This window comes from Populus alba, chromosome 7 (genome assembly GCF_005239225.2).
Source record: "Populus alba chromosome 7, ASM523922v2, whole genome shotgun sequence".
In the NCBI taxonomy this organism is placed as follows: domain Eukaryota; kingdom Viridiplantae; phylum Streptophyta; class Magnoliopsida; order Malpighiales; family Salicaceae; genus Populus; species Populus alba.
The window spans coordinates 14152959-14170662 of record NC_133290.1 but is presented as its reverse complement, the minus strand read 5'-3'; the positions used below and the strand labels follow the sequence as shown (position 1 = coordinate 14170662).

Sequence of the window (17704 nt, the reverse complement as noted above, 5' to 3'; positions counted from 1 at the left end):
TATCAAGTGGAATAGGTGCTTTCATTGTCCGATTGATTTTATTTATTTATTTATTTTAGGCAAATCATTCAAATAATGCACTGGTTATTCATGCATAATTCCTTTGAACACATTCTGAAAAAAAAAAAAAAAAAAAAACCTCCTTTGACCACACCTTTGATAAAGAACAAAATAGAGTTCAAGGTTTTTGGTTTTGTTCTTTCCGAGTTCCCATATGTTTGGAAATAACGAGGACATGCTCGATCGTTTATTAATTGCAATGATCTGTTAAGCATTAATTGAAGAGCTGTCTAGTTTAAAACCTTTAGTGACAGTTAGTTTGTTTTTGGGTGTAAAAATGTTTTTCAAATAATTTTATTTTTTTTTATTTTAAATTATATATATATATATATATAGATTATTTGAATGTGTTAATATTAAAAATAAATTTTAAAAAATAAAAATAATAATTTAATGTATTTTTAAACTAAAAATATTTTGAAAAGCAATTGCTATTACAATATCAAACGGGCTCTTAGAACTCATTTATTTTTTTATTTTAAAAGTATTTTTCAAAAAAATTAAATTTTTTTTGTTTTAAATTAATTTTTTTGGTGTTTTCAGATATTTTTTGTGTATTGACATTAAAAATTAAAAATAATAATAAAAAAAAATTATATATTTTTAAATAGAAAATACTTTAAAAAATAACTTTTGTTATAACATAACTATTTAACAAGTAAATGAAATTTTAAAGAAAGAGGAATGCCATTACCTTTTGTTTGAGCCTCTAGTGTTACATATCTAACGACTTGAGTTTAGCTCCTCAATAAATCGAGGAATAACTATGATAAATTTCTTTAAATTTTTTTTCTATAAACATAAGCATAACAACGGTGAATACAAAATAATATATTAAAATAGAAATAAACAGTATTCAAATCACCGTAATTATTTAAAATAAATCGAGAATATTCAAAATTTAGATCCTCGATCTACATAAGATAATAAGATACAAGTCACAAAGTTACATGTTATTATTTTCTTTAACTAGCCATGGTGATTACATTGTTTTAATAGCCTGCAAATGTCTAAGATAGCGTTTGGGATCAAAATTCAAGTTTTTTTAATGCTAAAAATTATTTTTTTTATGTTTTGAATAGTTTTAATTTACTGATTAAAAAATATTTTTTTAAAATTAAAAAAATATTATTTTGATGCATTTCAACATAAAAAATATTTTAAAAAGTAATTATAATTATATTCTCAAACAGACACTTACATGCGGCTAAGAAACTAGGGGCTCAACCGGTCTATACTCATACGATTTTATGCTAGTGAGTTTATGTTTCAACTAGCACTTATGTGAGGCCTCATTTCTTCAAGAGAATTTAGACTTGAGTCTCTCTTATAATAAAAAAAAGTTACGTGACTATGAAATTGAGATGATTTAAAATTTTAAATAAACTCTTGAGTTTGGGAGTCTGTTTGGTATTATAGTAGCGATATTTCTTATTTAAAAATAAATTAAAATAATAATTTTTTATTTTTTAAAATTTATTTTAATAATAACGCATCAAAACAATTTAAAAATATAAAAAAATTAAATAAAAAAATAATAAATAATTTAATTTTTTAAAAAAAATATTTTTAAAATATAAAAATAAACGTGCTATGAGTGTAATGTTTTTTTCAATCCTAATATATTTTAAAAAAGTTTTTCTAAGAAAAAAAAAAACAAGAAATTACGATACTCCAGGAGTTTAGCTCCTACTCATCAAACTTTATGGCGTAGCTATTGAAATGGAGCTCCATCATTTTATATTGTTTTGATCGATTTTGATGCTTAAAAAAAAAAAAAACCTGTACATGCACTGTGAATCATGGAGACAAGACTAAATTTTATCAAAGGAAAAATCGGAGACATGACTCTAGAACAAACAAAGCAAAAGCTCCCCTTTGCCAGTGATGGAAAGCACCATCGAAATCAAAGGATTCTTATTGGATTTTCGTGTACAAGTGACAAAGACGTATCCTCATGTGTGGCAAAGCACTACAGCTTTGCTGAAACAGATAATTCATTCGAAATGCTAACGAGACAAGTGATGTAATTTCAAATCAGAATCATAGCATCTTTCTATAGTTTTTCCTTGCCTGTGCTCTTCTTCTTTTCAAGTCTAATCATGCTTTTTTAAATTTCTTTCTGTTTTATATTTTTAATGATTTAAACATGCTGGTATAAAAACTAATTCTTGTCCGTATGAGCCTGGCCAACAAAGCTGTGCTAAAGACAGCTTATGATTTGACAAAGCTGAGAAATTATGGCGGTTCTTGGATGTCTCAGAATATGATCAAATGATTTGATTATTCTGTTTGATGGATTCAACTTCTGGCCTCCTCCTCCTCCATCATCACGTCTTACGTGAGCTTTCTCTCTGCGCATCGTCGTGGGAAGCTCGAAGTTTTTTCTTGTAATCGAGTGCGTCTTTCGAATAAAGCAAGAAGTAATTTCTTGCGTAGCTTTGTGCAAATCAAACATGGCAACAAGCTGTACTTCGCTTTGCTGTATGATCATTTCTAGCTTTCATGGCAAACCTGATCGCTCATAACCTGTGCTGTATATTTACACAATAAGAGGAGAAAGAGGTTGTTTGGAATATGATAATGATTGATTTTTAAAATATTTTTTATTTATAAATATATTAAAATAATATTTTTTATTTTTTAAAATTTTATTTTTTATATCAAGAAATGAAAACAATATTAATTTATCTCTGTTTAGAGAGATGGACGGCCTTCACGTTAATATCTATGTTGAGAACCTTAGGCACGTAACCGCTCCTTATTTTTAAAATTATTCTATTCTAGAAATATATTTATTTTATATTTTTATCTATTTTAGTATTATTATTATTATGAGAAGGCGCTGCTAAAACTTACATATAATTAATGATATCTTTCATTTTAATTTAAAATTTTAGAACAATGAATTATAGATATATTTTTATATACTTATTTAATTTCTTTAATAATTGAAATTGGATAATTTCATCCAACAAACACAACAACTATTCTTGTGATTAGTTTTACTGGATCATTAGGCCTGGAAGCAATGAAAAACTGGATTCCAATTTATTTAGTTTAAGATAAGAGAGCTGATATTATGTATAAAAAATTCATTAAACTCAAAAGTTTAAATAGTTATAAAAAAGCCCATATATAGAAAAAACCTGCTCTCTTGAAAGTTTTTTTAAAGAAAGTTATGTGAGAGAGTAAAAATTAATTGAATTTTATATTCTTTTGACACCTACTTTTAAAAATAAAATACGAGAGGGCTCCAAATTGATTAACCTATCAATTTCTTAAAAAGAAAAAAAAAACATGATTCATTTTTTTTTAGTGATAATTAAATCATTGATTTGCATTATGTTACGAGTCTGATCAAATATATTTGAATATAAAAAATTATGTATATGTTAAATTTTTTCAAGTAGAAAAAAATAAATGTACAAGATTGATTTAACATAATATGATCGATTTAAATAGTCTAAAAACAACTCGAATGACTTATAAAAATATAATTTGATTAGAAAAGTTAAAGACAACATTTTTTTTTTAAAAAAAAAAATATTGAGCTATAAACATATTAAATTAACTCGATCAATCTAAGCTAACCTGCAAAATCCAAGTTAACTTATCAAACTCACAACCTATATCATAAAACCAAGATAACCTTATATAAAGTAAATTAAAATAAATTATAAAGCCTACTTTACAATCAATTCAATATTAAATGATGAAATTGAAAAAAAATTAATAAAAAAATATAAAAAACAACTCTAATCATGTTAGGTTAATCTGCTAAACCCTAAACTCAGGTAATGAGATAAGAATAATCTTATAAAAAATAAATTAAAATAAATTATAAAGTCTAATTTTCAATCAACCTAATGTTAAATTATAAAACTAAATTCTCAATCAACCAATTATTGAAGGGTAAAATTACAAAAAAAATATATATATATATATTCTAAAAAAAGACATACAATAAAACGACTCGAGTCTATCAAAATTAACCCACAAAACATGTAACTCGGGTCATGAGATTATGATAACCTCATAGAAAACAGACTAAAACAAATCATGAAATCTAATTTCAAATCAAGTCAACCGAGTTAATCAGCTTAACTTGCAATATTTATTATGAAACTGAGATAATCACGTAAAAAAAACAAACTATAATTAATAATAAATTTCAATCTTCAATAAATTAAATATTGATGGATGACTTTAAAAAAAAGTAAAAAAAAAAAAAAAGTCCATGGTAAATTTTAATGCATCCTCTTTTAGTTTTTGTTAAAATTTCTCTTTTTCTAACACCATATGTATCGTTCCACACGCATCTCCTGTACTAATCCCTAGTGATGTGGGACAATTTTTGGCACAACCTGAATCTCATATCTGAAAAGTTCTTGGGAAAGTTTTATGGCGATGGGCATGGAGTCACGTTTTATAACCCTAAATTCATTATTGTGGGAAGAGGTCTAGTTTGTCTTTAGTAGTGGCATTACACGGTACAAGAAACAAAGTTCATCTCATATGCATCATTGTATACGTGAAAGAATGGAAATGAAAGGTAGCCATCAATCACTAAACTCATTGGCAGAAAAGAAAAGAAAAAACATTAATTAAACCTATTAATTAATCATCGGATTTTGTCTTAATTGGCATTCCATTGCCTTAAATTCGACAAAAGAGTGGCCGGCTAAGACAACTTTCTTAAACTATGCTCTGCCTATGTAGTAAGAAATCACAACAATCACTAGATTGGAGAAAATGAGTGAGGAGGATAATTGGCAATAGGCCAAAATAGCTTATATAAGCTACAATATCAATTCAAATCAGACCGTAATTATATATCCTTCTTTAATGGGAGTTTAACAAACGTTAAGAAACCCACATGAGGCATAATATGATTAATTTATCTCTTCTTTGTTTGCTAGTTTAGCTTGATCTCAGCTACATGCAGATATCCTTTATGATGAATGGAACAAGGGTTTAGACCAGTACACTGCATAAATTGCTGGTAAAAATTATGCATGTGTGCTTATGCCCTCATGGATTCCTTTCATTTTCAGCCATGTCTTTGATTTCAGTAAGGAAAAGATAGTAAAAACTAAAAGAAAGTGAAAGTGAAAGTGCAGTGTGTTTGTCTGCATTCTACTTAACCCTGGCAATACATGGAGCCGAAAAATCACACATAAATGAACCTTGAGTCATTAAAATGAATATATATATATGGTTCAAGTAGCAGATAAACTAGCTCTCAACTCCCCTCTCTCTCTGTCCCTCTGCAAATCGCAACTTGTTTAGAGCACTAACGTTAGCTATAGATGGATTTGCTAAACATAGACCTCATTTTTCTTGAAGAACTTTGGATCCACAAATAGATAAAACCCTAGCTCTTCAATCCCAACTACCAATATTCACCAGACAAGTGTAAAAATGGACAAATCCAAAGGGCTTTCCTCTCTATCATCCTCTTAGTTTTCTTTTGAAGCTACCACACCTTCCATGCACGTTAATTAAAATCAACAAAAACCCTAACACTTCTTCTTTATTAGATCTCCTTTTGTTAGCCATGGAAACTGAACTGAGAGGAAACAGTAATACCTCCATTTCTCTTCAAAACCCTAGTCTCTTCAACAACCCTCAAAGCTCTCTCTCCGGTGCACTTAAAGGGTGTCTTGGTAGCCTTGATGGAGCCTGTATAGAGAAGCTTCTACTTCATTGTGCTAGTGCCTTAGAACACAATGATGGGACTTTGGCTCAACAAGTGATGTGGGTGCTCAACAATGTTGCTTCTTTGGTTGGTGACCCTAACCAAAGGCTCACTTCTTGGTTTCTTAGGGCACTTATCTCCAGGGCATCCAAGGTTTGTCCTACCGCGATGAATTTTGATGGTAGCAGCACAATTCGGAGGAGGAACATGTCTGTCACCGAGCTTGCCGTGTACGTTGATCTTATCCCTTGGCACAGGTTTGGATTTTGTGCATCGAACAGTGCTATTTTGAAGGCAATTGAAGGTTACTCTAAAGTTCATATCTTAGATTTTAGCATCACTCATTGTATGCAGTGGCCTACTCTTATAGATGCTTTAGCTATAAGGCCTGAAGGTCCTCCTTCACTTAGGATTACAGTTCCCTCTTGTAGACCACCAGTCCCTCCTTTTCTTAATGTATCGTGTGAAGAAGTTGGTCTCCGTTTGAGCAATTTCGCCAAATATAGGGATGTTCCTTTTGAATTCAACGTGTTTGATCATGACCCATCTTCTTTTGCTTCAAGTGAAACTATGTCCCAAGAATCTTCTCATGACTTTCATATTGAGTCATTGTTGAATCACTTGACTCCTACAATGCTAGACCTTAGAGACGATGAGGCCTTGGTGATAAATTGCCAAAACTGGTTAAGATACTTGTCTGATGAGGAAAAGGGAAATAGTGTTCAAGATTCTTCCTTAAGAGACGCTTTCCTTTGTACAGTAAAAGGTTTCAATCCTTGTATTGTAGTTGTTGTCGATGAAGATTCTGATTTAAGTGCACCAAGCCTCTCCTCTAGGATTACCACTTGCTTCAATTTTCTATGGATACCATTCGATGCTTTGGAAACTTTCTTACTTAAAGATAGCAGCCAAAGGATTGAATATGAGTCTGATATTGGTCATAAAATCGAAAATATTATCAGTTTTGAAGGGGCTCAAAGGATAGAGAGGTCAGAATCTGGGATTAAATTAGCACAAAGGATGAAAAATGCAGGGTTTTCAAGCGTTCCATTCTGTGAAGACACAATTGGTGAAGTTAGATCCTTGCTAGAAGAGCATGCTAGTGGGTGGGGCATGAAAAGAGAAGAAGATCATATGCTGGTGCTCACATGGAAGGGCCACAACTCAGTTTTTTCCACAGCTTGGGTTCCAAATGGTTTACAGGATTAAATGGTTCTGGACTACTTGACGATAAAATGTCAAGAAAATGGCTACATAATCTGGGGCAAGATGGCGACGGGGTTGGTTAATTTAATTTTCTTCCTCGAAGAAGGTCCAGATGAAGATCATGCAATGACAAAAGAGAATTGCTTTTCCTATTTGTCATGAGGCTACCTATGGGCCCAAGACAAGTAGGGCATCGGCAGTATTTTGAGAATGACCTCATGTTTACCTATGTATTTTCTCTCTGGGCAAGAGCACATGGAAAGGCGAAGAGAGAAATGTACATTTTGTCTTTGTATCAGACAAAATCCTCTGTCACTTTGTTTTCCCATCCTTCTGTTTAAAGAGGTTTGAAAATAACTTGCTAGCATACCTAGCCCTTTCTTAATCAACATTGCTGTTATTTGTCCTTCATATATTTTTTTCTTTTTAATTCCATATCTTAATTTTTTTTTCCTTTCAATTGAGTTCTTTTGGCTTTTCTTTAATTAATTTTATCCTTCAACTTTTCAAAATTTTGGCTTTTCAAAATTTTAATTAATTTTGAATTGGTATTCATAACTTATTTTGATTTGTTTTCTATAAAGTTATTGTAGTTTCAAACAAACATCTTAATATTTAGTTGGTTCTTAATTTGCTAGCATCTACTTTTGTTATCATATCATTAAGTGGAATATAATTTTAAAAAATAAAATTATTAAACCCAATAGAGTCTATAATTCAGGTTACAAGTTTGGTGAGTTAATTTCAAAACTTGATTCAATCTAATATGTCATTGATTTAATATATATATATATATATATATATATATATATATATATATATATTTTAAAGTCAAACAATTCTTTTTACCTATCATTCAAATTATTTTTGAACTTGTCAAGTCGATTGAGTCACATCGAAACAATTCTTACACCATTTAATTTGAAATTCATACTAGATAAAGAGTCGAGTCGAGAATTTTTAAAATTAACTTTTTAAATTGAATTTAATAACATTACTACAAAATTTTCTAGGGCTTGAAAAAAATATTTAGATTAAAAAACTTTGATCCAACCCGCAACATATCTCCTGTATGTTAATACTGTCTAATTCTGGTTAAATATCTCCTGTATGAACATTTTCAATTTTGATATGGAGAAGGTGGGAAGCCTTAATGTCTATATACTCTTAGTTTTCTAAGCTAAGTACTCTATCTACTCACAATCATGGTTGAAAGATAGTATCTATTATGGGAATATAAAACTCAAACAATAATGTTCTACTTAATTTCAATTTAATGTTGCTCGTTAATGAGCTTCAACTCAAAGCATCATAATATTCAAGTTCGCAAATCATTCCATTGCACACTAGTTAGTTTTTCTAATTCCTACTACACTTATCTCACCAAGTGGATTTTAATTTTCGAAGAATGAAAAGCATTTTTCAACTTGATATATATTTCCTTGCATGCTACAACTTAGAACCCCAATAGTTACAGTCAATTTAGGGTTACAAGTCAAGGTTCTTGAAAGAATTCTAATGAAGCCAAAGGGAATGCATGGCTCAAATATCGGGAAACAAAGAGGAACACTTCACCTACGTTTGAGTGACCAGTCTCCTCCAAGCTCCAGATGTACAGCTAATTGGATGTGGCAAGGCAAGATGAGGAATCTGATGCCTGAGTCTCACCTCTTGTCACTTCATCAAATGGCATAAAGCACAGAAGAAACGAGATAAAATCTTGGGCTCTTTAAGGAAAAACAAAGAGGGTAAACGATATTTTGGTCCCTGTAAATTCATGAATGTTCTATTTCCCTCAACATAGTTTAAACCTCTCAATGCTATCTCTAGCTAGAGTTTTTAAAATGTTTCAATTTTGCCTTTTACTATAAATAACCAACAAAAAGTTGACCTTTTTCATATTTTTGTTTTATTTACTTTTTTTCTCCTTTCTTTTCCTCTTAAACCCCCCTACGTACATATTATAATTTCCCATAAAAACCACTAAATAACTTAAAAAAAAAAACTCAAGAATCAAATTAAAATAGTTAAATATTTAATAAACATAAGTAAAATTGGAATATTTTGAAAATTAGACGGGGAACATTGAGAAATGGCATGGCATCAAGATATAATTATGAACTTAAACGCTAGATTACCAGATTAATTCAAGATTATTAATAACAATTACCAGATATAATTATTAATAACCCGAGGTAAAAAAAAATTCATACACCATATCAAATCAAGTTCCACTCAAGAGTCAAACATCAAAAACAAACAAATTCAAACCATAAGAACTATAATCTGCTACCAGGAAAACGATCGACAAGTAAAATTTATCTTCTTGAAAAGATCCAAAATCAAGTTTTTTTATCCAAACTGTAACTCCAATATTTGTATCTCCTGTTTCAGTTTAGACTCCACTTGCTGCTCTCCATAAAGAACAAGCTCTTTCAAACTTTTTGAAAAAAAAAAGTGTCATTGCACTTATGGGCTACTGTTGAATCTGGATATATAAAGGCTATCCGTACTGTTAATTTGGGTAGGCTAAAGAGATGGGCTTACGTTATTGAGTGCAGAACTTTCTCTCCCTACATGTGACAAACTATAGGAAGTTGTACTAGATAAATGGGTTGCAGCGTGCAGGCTATCTATTTATTTTTTTATATATATATAGAAAAGATATCAAGATTATGTAAATATTTTTTAAAAAAATAAATAAATATAAAATTTTGATCATTGACCGAATAAATTTAGTAAACTCGGTTCATTTAATAATATAACTAGAAAATAAGATATTCACAATAAATAAAATGAATAAATTAAAAAACAACAACGATTCAATTATGAAAAAGATGAATGTTTCTTAATGTTATGAAAATATATTTTTATAATATTCTTAAAATATCTCAATGATTTTATTTGTTAAAAAATTAAAAATTAAATGAGAATAAAATAATTGCATAAAAATAATAAAAAAATATATGAATATCAACTCTCAATAAATAAAATGACGAATGAAAAAATTAAAAAGAAAACAATTTAAAAAAAATGACCCGAGTCTGTTTAAGCCATTACATAGTTGAATCCTTAAAAAATATATCCTCTGAAAGAATCGAACATGATAATTTTTCATCATCCAACTTGAGCTAAAATCAAACCTAATCTATAATTTTATAGGACGAGAATAAATTTGTGGAAAGAAAACTGAATAAAATTCAATTCTCAAATCAACCTCATATTGAAAAGGGGGAGGAGTAAGATAAACCTTTTAAATTCATGATTGAGACATGATATTGGGATAACATTATAGAAATAAAAAGGTAAAAAAACAAAGAATACTAATTTCCAACGACCTTAATGATGATTGATGAAATAAAGAAAAATTAAAAATGATCAAAGTCAAATAAGTCCAACCTTCTGAATTTGTAACACGGATCATGAGGTTGAATCACCTCACAAAAGGCGAACCCAAAAAAGTAACAATGTAAAATCCCACTAACCAAAATAATTAAGGATAAACTTGAAAAATCAAATTAAACAAAAATGATACAAAAGAAAAAAAAATACAGATTTGAAAAGAACTAGAACCAAACTTGACACAAAAAAAAAAAACCAAATCATAAAGGATGAAATTGAAAAACATATTCAATTAAAAAAAAAAAATAACAATCAAAAGAATGATGATAAAATTTGATGTATAAATCAAATGTTAAGGGATAAAATTGAAAAAATAATAATTCAATAAATGATTCAAGATCAAATACATGTAATTAAAAGAACGATGACCAAATTAACCTCATAAATGATTCAACAACAAATAAATTACAATTAAAAAATAAGAACCTAATTTAACTCAACAAACAAATAACCAGATCTTTTTTTTTTTCAATGGCCATAATGTTTTCTAGAAGGGGAGAGAGGAAAGGGGGAGGGAAGAAAAAACATGTGGTCCAAGCTCAATCATCGGTCTTTTGACAGCACGCACCTCACCTTTGTAATATATAGGAACAGTGAGGTGCATTAGATGTTATTTTTTATAATGATATTCAAAGTTGTTTTAGCACCGCACGTACCAATCATTTTTTAATTTAAATAATATTTTATATATATTAAAAGACTCAATTATCTTTGATCTTACATGAGGATAATAAAAAAAAAAAAAAAAAAAAAAACTAAAATGCCCTTACATCCAAAACTAAGAAAGATTATTTTTATGAGCATTTAAGTGATTGTACGTACATAAAAAAAAATGAAAACCCGAAAAGCCCCATGTCCCAAAAAAAAAGTTTTTTAAAGTATAATTTAGTAGTTAATTATATATACTGTGCATTAGATATAAAAAATACCAACTAAACCTTTTCTTTCCTGTAATAATTAAGGAGTCTTGTGAAAATAACTTTCTTCCCTCTAAATTGAAATTAAAAGAGGTCGCTTTCTAGGATAAAATAGTAATTTTATAATGAGCTATTTGAGGTTTTTGTACAAGTATTCTCTCCTTTCTTTCTTTATCGTGAACACCACATGATTTACGTACCATTTTGTGACATCAAATATAGATGCATTTAGAAGTTGATGGAATGTTTTGTTAGGTCAATTTCAGTGATCACCTCCCAGCAGCTCCCACTTGTATATATCCTGTACATATCCCTTTGTCGCACTCTGACAATTATGCCCAGAAACTGCAAAGCATTAATTGAGCAGAGGAAAGAAGACTTGAAGGTCAATGGATCTACCGTTTCTATCTTATAATTGGACAAGATTGGTGGAAGAACTTTGACGATGTTCAACAGTGTCGGATCAATTTACAGCCCAGTTTGGCACTCTCTTCCCCACATTAACTAGAACAGCTACAGAAAGGAAAAAATATATATTAATGTATTTAGTATTTTGATGCATGATGTTTTTAATTAGAAAATATATTAAAATATATATTTTTTAATTTTTAATATTAGCACATCAAAATCATTAAAAAAATATATTAATTTAATATTTTTGAAGTAAAATATATTTAAAAGCAGAAATTATCGGACTCCCAACACTTAGTAAAAATAAAAAAAATTGCTTTAAATCAAAAGAAATGAAGAAAGTATTGAGATTATCAAACTTAAACTTATTTAAAAATAGAAGTTATCATATTTCTAAATGAAATAATAAAATTATAAAATTATTTAAAAATAAAAGTTATCGTTTTTACTAAAAATAAAAAAAGATTGCTTTAAAAAAAAAAAAAAAGAAGAGGGTATTAAGATTATGAAACTTATTGTAAGGTTAATCCACGGTCCATTCCAAAATACATATACTTTGAGCAGATATATATATATATATATATATATATATATATATATATATATAATGCTCAAGTTTGAAATTTGAAACAATGGGATGAATCCAAGACAAAAGAGAAAGGCTCCTTCCTTTTTGTTGCCACTTCCTCTGCTAAAATCTTGCAAATAATTGGCTTTGTCTTTCCAAAGGGTAACACAAGGATCCCACAAATATGATTTAATGTATATAATTAACCTGCAAATCTAGAGATAACCTTCCTTGGAAAGATCCCACAAAATAAATATTTTCTGAATTAAATCTATAAATTAAATAATTAAAAAATACGATGTCATTGTTTTATTTCTATAAATAATGATATCGGTATTATTGAAAGAAAAAGGATTACTGCTATCGCTGAAATAATTTTTTTATATAAAAAAAGAGAAAAAGTTAAAGGGGCAATGCGTAATTTACACTATTGCAGATGAACGACGTCGGTTTGACTCTTCTTTAGGATTCCAAAGGGAGATGATTGGCTAATGATTCCAGCAGGATCAATTTTGTTTGACGTTTCATCGTGAGTTCCAAAAGGTAATCAAGTTTTGTCTCGTCAAAATCAAAAGAAAATGCCCTAAATATTCCAACGAAATACCAGACATGCCACTGGTCTTTGAAAGTTGACTGGGCTAACGTGTCATCTTGTCACAATTATTGGGATCCCAAAAAGTTGATCAGACACGCAAATAAAAGCTTTGCATGGGGGTACAAGTGTCATCTTGTCATAATGAGTCACGTTACTCCCGTTTCTTTTATCCTCAAAGAAGGTTGAAAGTTAACGGCACGAAAGAGTTGTGCGGTGCTTGCTTCTTGGTGCCGTACGAGGATGTCTTACCTTTTTGTGCTGCCTAAAACATGCAATAAAATCCCACCGTTCCAATAAAATCCATCATCTTTGGAGATTTCTGATACATTATGTTTTTTTAAAATATTTTTTTTATTCATGTATTAAAATAATAGCTTTATTTCCAAGACTTCTTTCCATTTAAATTGATTTTGTAAGGTGTAATTAGTGGTATTTTATTAGTTATTTTTTAAATATATATATTTTTTAAAAATAAATATAGGTAAAAAAAAAGAAGAAATTTTAGATAAACAGCATCAATGGGAAAATAAACAGGTAAAATCCATCAACGACAGAGCAAACAGAGGGGCTTTTTGTAGCACTAGTTCTTGGGGACCAGTAGAAGAAGACTCGAGTCCACCCTCACACCCTTCCAAGAGAAGGGTCCAAACATGGAGGATTCAGTCGTTATCCGGCACACCTCAGGTGCCCACATAACACATGGAACCTCAATTCTCAAATGAAGTTTAAGAAAATAGGAGTTCTTATAGCATTGGTGTCCTTTGTCTTTTATCCCGTCGCAAAAAATATTCTCCAGTTATTATGTCTATCAAGAAAGTATTTGATTTTGTGAATAATCTGATCTTAAAATATGCTTTTCACACAATTTTTTTTATATAAAAATCTAGGTGTTTTTCTATAATTTTAATATATTATGTTAAAAATTAAAAAAATTATTATTTTAATATATTTTTAATTAATTTTTAAAAAAATATTTAACACCACATTACTAAATACCGCCTAGACACGTATTTCTATATCATTTTTTTTACCGCATTCAAAGAAATTTAATAATTTCATTTTAATAATCCTAACCCAAAACATAAACATTTTAGACGCCTGTGGTTAATTTTATATATATAAAGTAATCTACTTGTTGTGATCTAGCACTTTTTTCTTACTAAAACATAAAATATAGAGACTTGTGAGATACAGTAAGATAGAATAAGAAAGAAGCAAAGCTAGCAAAAAAGCTTCAATCCTAAGCTTAGGGTCATCTCCTTCTCAAGAATATCACCAATTTCATGAATATAATAAATATCTTTTTTATTGAGGTTGTTTACCGAATGCTAATTTTTTATTTAGTATACAAATATTTTTTACAGGAATGTCAGGTTGGGGTTAGTGACTAGTGGTCTCACACACACCACCAACTGTTTTGTTCTCCCCCCCCCCCCCCCCTCTCTCTCTCTCTAGCATTATAATATTGGCCAGTATATATCTCTTTGGTGTCTTTACACAGCTTGTTCGCTTCTTGCACTTGCACTTCAATGTTTTAGTTGTTGTCTCTCTGAAGATATTTGCTTGCCTATGTAAGTGCAACCTTGTGACCAGCCACACCCAGTTTTGTGAAACCAAAGTCAGGAATTTACCTCTTTTTGTTTGTCTTCTTTCCCATCTCAAGTATATGGCTTAATATTCTCTTCTTCACGATCATTTTGTCTTCTCACATCTCTTTTTCTCTTGGGTTGTGAGTCTTTTCTCTTATAATACAAGTTCCAAGAACAAAAACTAAAAAGAAATAGAAAAGAAAGAGTCTTTGTTTGAGGTGGGTTTTTAGTTTGCTTAATTGGGTCATGGCAGTTTGCTGTGATCTTGAAGTAGATGTCAATGGTGAAGAGACTTTCATGGTGGATAAGGTAAAAAAAGGGAAAAAAAATCTCTTTGTTCTTGTTTTCATTTCCTATAACTTTGCCTCTTTAGTGCTTTAAAGTTATGATTTTTAGTCTACTTTAGCTAATTTCTTCTCTCTAATTTTCCTTCTTACTTAATTTGCTCAATGCTGTTCACTTCACATAATTGCTGACCTTGGTTCAGTTTGCTTTGTTTTGCTTTAATGTATATTCAATAGTTCTGGTGTTTTTTTTTTTTTTTTAATCTAAGGGCTGTTAAATGTGGAATTTGAGTACTTTCATGGTTTTTGCATTAATTCTCTTGTGGTGATTTTTATATTCATCTGTTCTGCTATATTACCTCTATGATTTCTATGGTTGTACTGCCAACTACATTAAATTTACACCTACATTGCAGTGTTGTGGGTTATGATTTTTGATGCTAGCTTCTTCTTCTTCGTCGTCTCTTCTATCTTGGGCACTGGCTAAACACCAAATTGTAGGGCTTTATCTTCTGAGCTGGTCCTGTCATTTATTGCTGTTGTTATGCTGGTTTAATGTTTCATACCTTTATTTGTTTTTATTCACTCCTTTTGAGAAGGACTTATTAGTTGCTTTCATGGAATTTAATACACTGTTTATTACCCTTGCTTCTTGGGTTGTTTGGCAGACATCTTATCTTTTGATTTTCCCATGCACAATTTATTGTCTATAAAGACCACACACCTTTCTTTTGCAGATTTTAGCTGTCAATGCCTTTTTTTTTTTTTTGGGTGCTTTGCTAGATTCAATGAGTTCATTCTTTTGTGGAGGGTTTTCAAGGCACTGAAATGTTCTGTTAATTGAGGCTCGTCTTTATGCACATTTCCTCTGTCACTTATAGTTAGTTATCTAGCTAGATTGAATGCTTGCTTCTTCTCTTAACTTCATTAAATAAATCACTTTTATCAGTGGTATAAACAAAATTTTAGCTTTAATCTCTTCTATGTTTTAGTTCTTCATTAGATTTCACATTTGCATTCTCACAATTATTTTTTTTTGGATATTTGCAGAAGGTCATTGCTTCATATTGTGGCAGATTAAGAAAATTATTTGGTAAATCAACAGGTAGTGCAAGAAATTTGAAAGTGATATTCAATGACTTTCCTGGTGGGGCTGGAAATTTTGAGCTCCTGTCAAGATTCTGCTACAATAATGGTAGGATTGACATAACTCCTTCAAATATTTCCTTCCTACATTCTGCTGCACAGTTCATGGAGATGAACAATTCTGTATCTGGAACTCATAACTTATTGGAAGAGACTGAGAAATCACTTAAAGGGATGAATTACTGGGCATGGTCTGAGCTATTAATCACTATAAAGCAGTGCCAAGATTTACTTCCGTTTCCAAATTCTTCTGGTATTCTTGAAAAATGTGTGGATTCTCTTATTGGAAGGATGGCTACTTTTAGTGAGCCTAGTCCATGTCCATCCACTTCTTCTCCAGATAGCTCTGGAGTCCGGTTTTCATGTGACACTAGAAGCACTGAGAGTTTGAAGAATAGCTTCTCTCGAGCAACCTGGTGGTTTGAGGATCTTTTGGTTTTGAGCACTAATATGGTTGGAATGGTGATCAAATCCATGGTCTTGCGGAAGTTTGATCATGTTATCATTAGTAGGTTTCTCTTTTATTACCAGAAATCAAAGTGCTATACTGGCACGTCTGATGAGAAGTGTAATGTAGTAGAAACTGTCATACATATACTTTATATTCTTGATTGGAACTCTGTTTCATTCAAGAGTTTATTTGGAATTCTTCGAGTTGCTTTGAATTTGAACATAAGCAAATGTAGCAGGACCAAGTTGGAGAGTATGATAGGTTCTCAGATGGATCAAGCAACTCTAGATAATCTGCTTATTCCTTCTCCATATGGGACGAATTACTTGTATAACGTGAATCTTGTTCTAAGGTTCTTGAAAGCTTTTCTGCACGGAGGAATCAGTCAAACGTCTCCAGCACAATTGAGAAAAGTTGCTAGTTTGATGGACTTGTATATAGCAGAAGTAGCCCCAGATCCTTGTCTAAAGCCTTCAAAGTTCTTGGCCCTAACCATGGCTCTGCCAGATTCTGCCAGAGATTCATATGACAGAATCTACCGTGCCACAGACATGTATCTACAGGTAGTCCTTTGATCTTTTCTCATGTTTCATGTCATTTGATTTGGAATTTCTATAGCTTATTGAATCCTGTATTGGTATTTTTATTGGGAAACAAGTGGTGAATTTTACATCTTTTGCTATGCTATTATTAAATGTCAATTTCACATATGATTTTGCAATATGAATTTCATGTAGGTGCATACTGGATTATCAGAAGAAGAAAAGATGAAGATATGCTGTGCATTGAATTATGAGAAGCTCTCAGCTGAAGCTTGCATCCACCTTTCTCAGAACAAAAGGTTTCCATCAAAAAGTACAGTCCAAGCTCTCATGTCTCAGCAAGTCAAGCTCAAAAGCCTACTCAAAGCCACCGACAAAATGAAATGCTATATTGATTCACCTTCTGGTGTTAGTGAGACTGGAAGGAAGGGAAAGAAAAATGAAGCCAGTGAACAAATTGTGCTCTATGCTGGTAAACTCGATCCTCCAACTAACAATGAGAAGCTTAGAGCCCGTTTGCAAGGAATGCAATGGAGGGTGACGGAATTGGAGAAAATTTGCTTGAAAATGCAAACACAGATGACAAAAATCATGAAGTCAAGAGTATCAAGCCATAGCACTCCCAGATCCTTACCCAAGCTTTGTTCATGATAGGATTTTCTGCTCAATATTAAAATATTCAATATCTCTTTCATTTGTACAGCAAGAAGGTTCTTTTTATGTGTGTGTGGTATTTGTAGCATTTTTCTTTCTTTTATCGACATCTTGGCTGTACAGTTCTACAGAAAAAAGTCAGAAGACTTCTGTTTAATGCTTCTGACACTGCAAACCA

The 17704-nt window shown here is 30.6% G+C and overlaps 2 protein-coding genes across 2 annotated transcripts; both read left to right on the top strand.

Annotated features, from left to right (window-relative positions):
• Positions 1 to 5620: 5620 nt before the first annotated feature.
• On the top strand, positions 5621 to 6970 carry LOC118040298 (scarecrow-like protein 32). Its single transcript, XM_035047190.2, has one exon. The coding sequence runs from the start codon at positions 5621 to 5623 to the stop codon at positions 6968 to 6970; it is 1350 nt and encodes a 449-aa protein (XP_034903081.1).
• A 7101-nt stretch (positions 6971 to 14071) lies between these two features.
• On the top strand, positions 14072 to 17704 carry LOC118040299 (BTB/POZ domain-containing protein At3g22104). Its single transcript, XM_035047191.2, has 3 exons — positions 14072 to 14758; positions 15784 to 16893; positions 17068 to 17704. Exons 1-3 carry the CDS (start codon positions 14696 to 14698, stop codon positions 17521 to 17523), a joined length of 1629 nt encoding a protein of 542 aa, XP_034903082.1. The 5' UTR covers positions 14072 to 14695; the 3' UTR covers positions 17524 to 17704.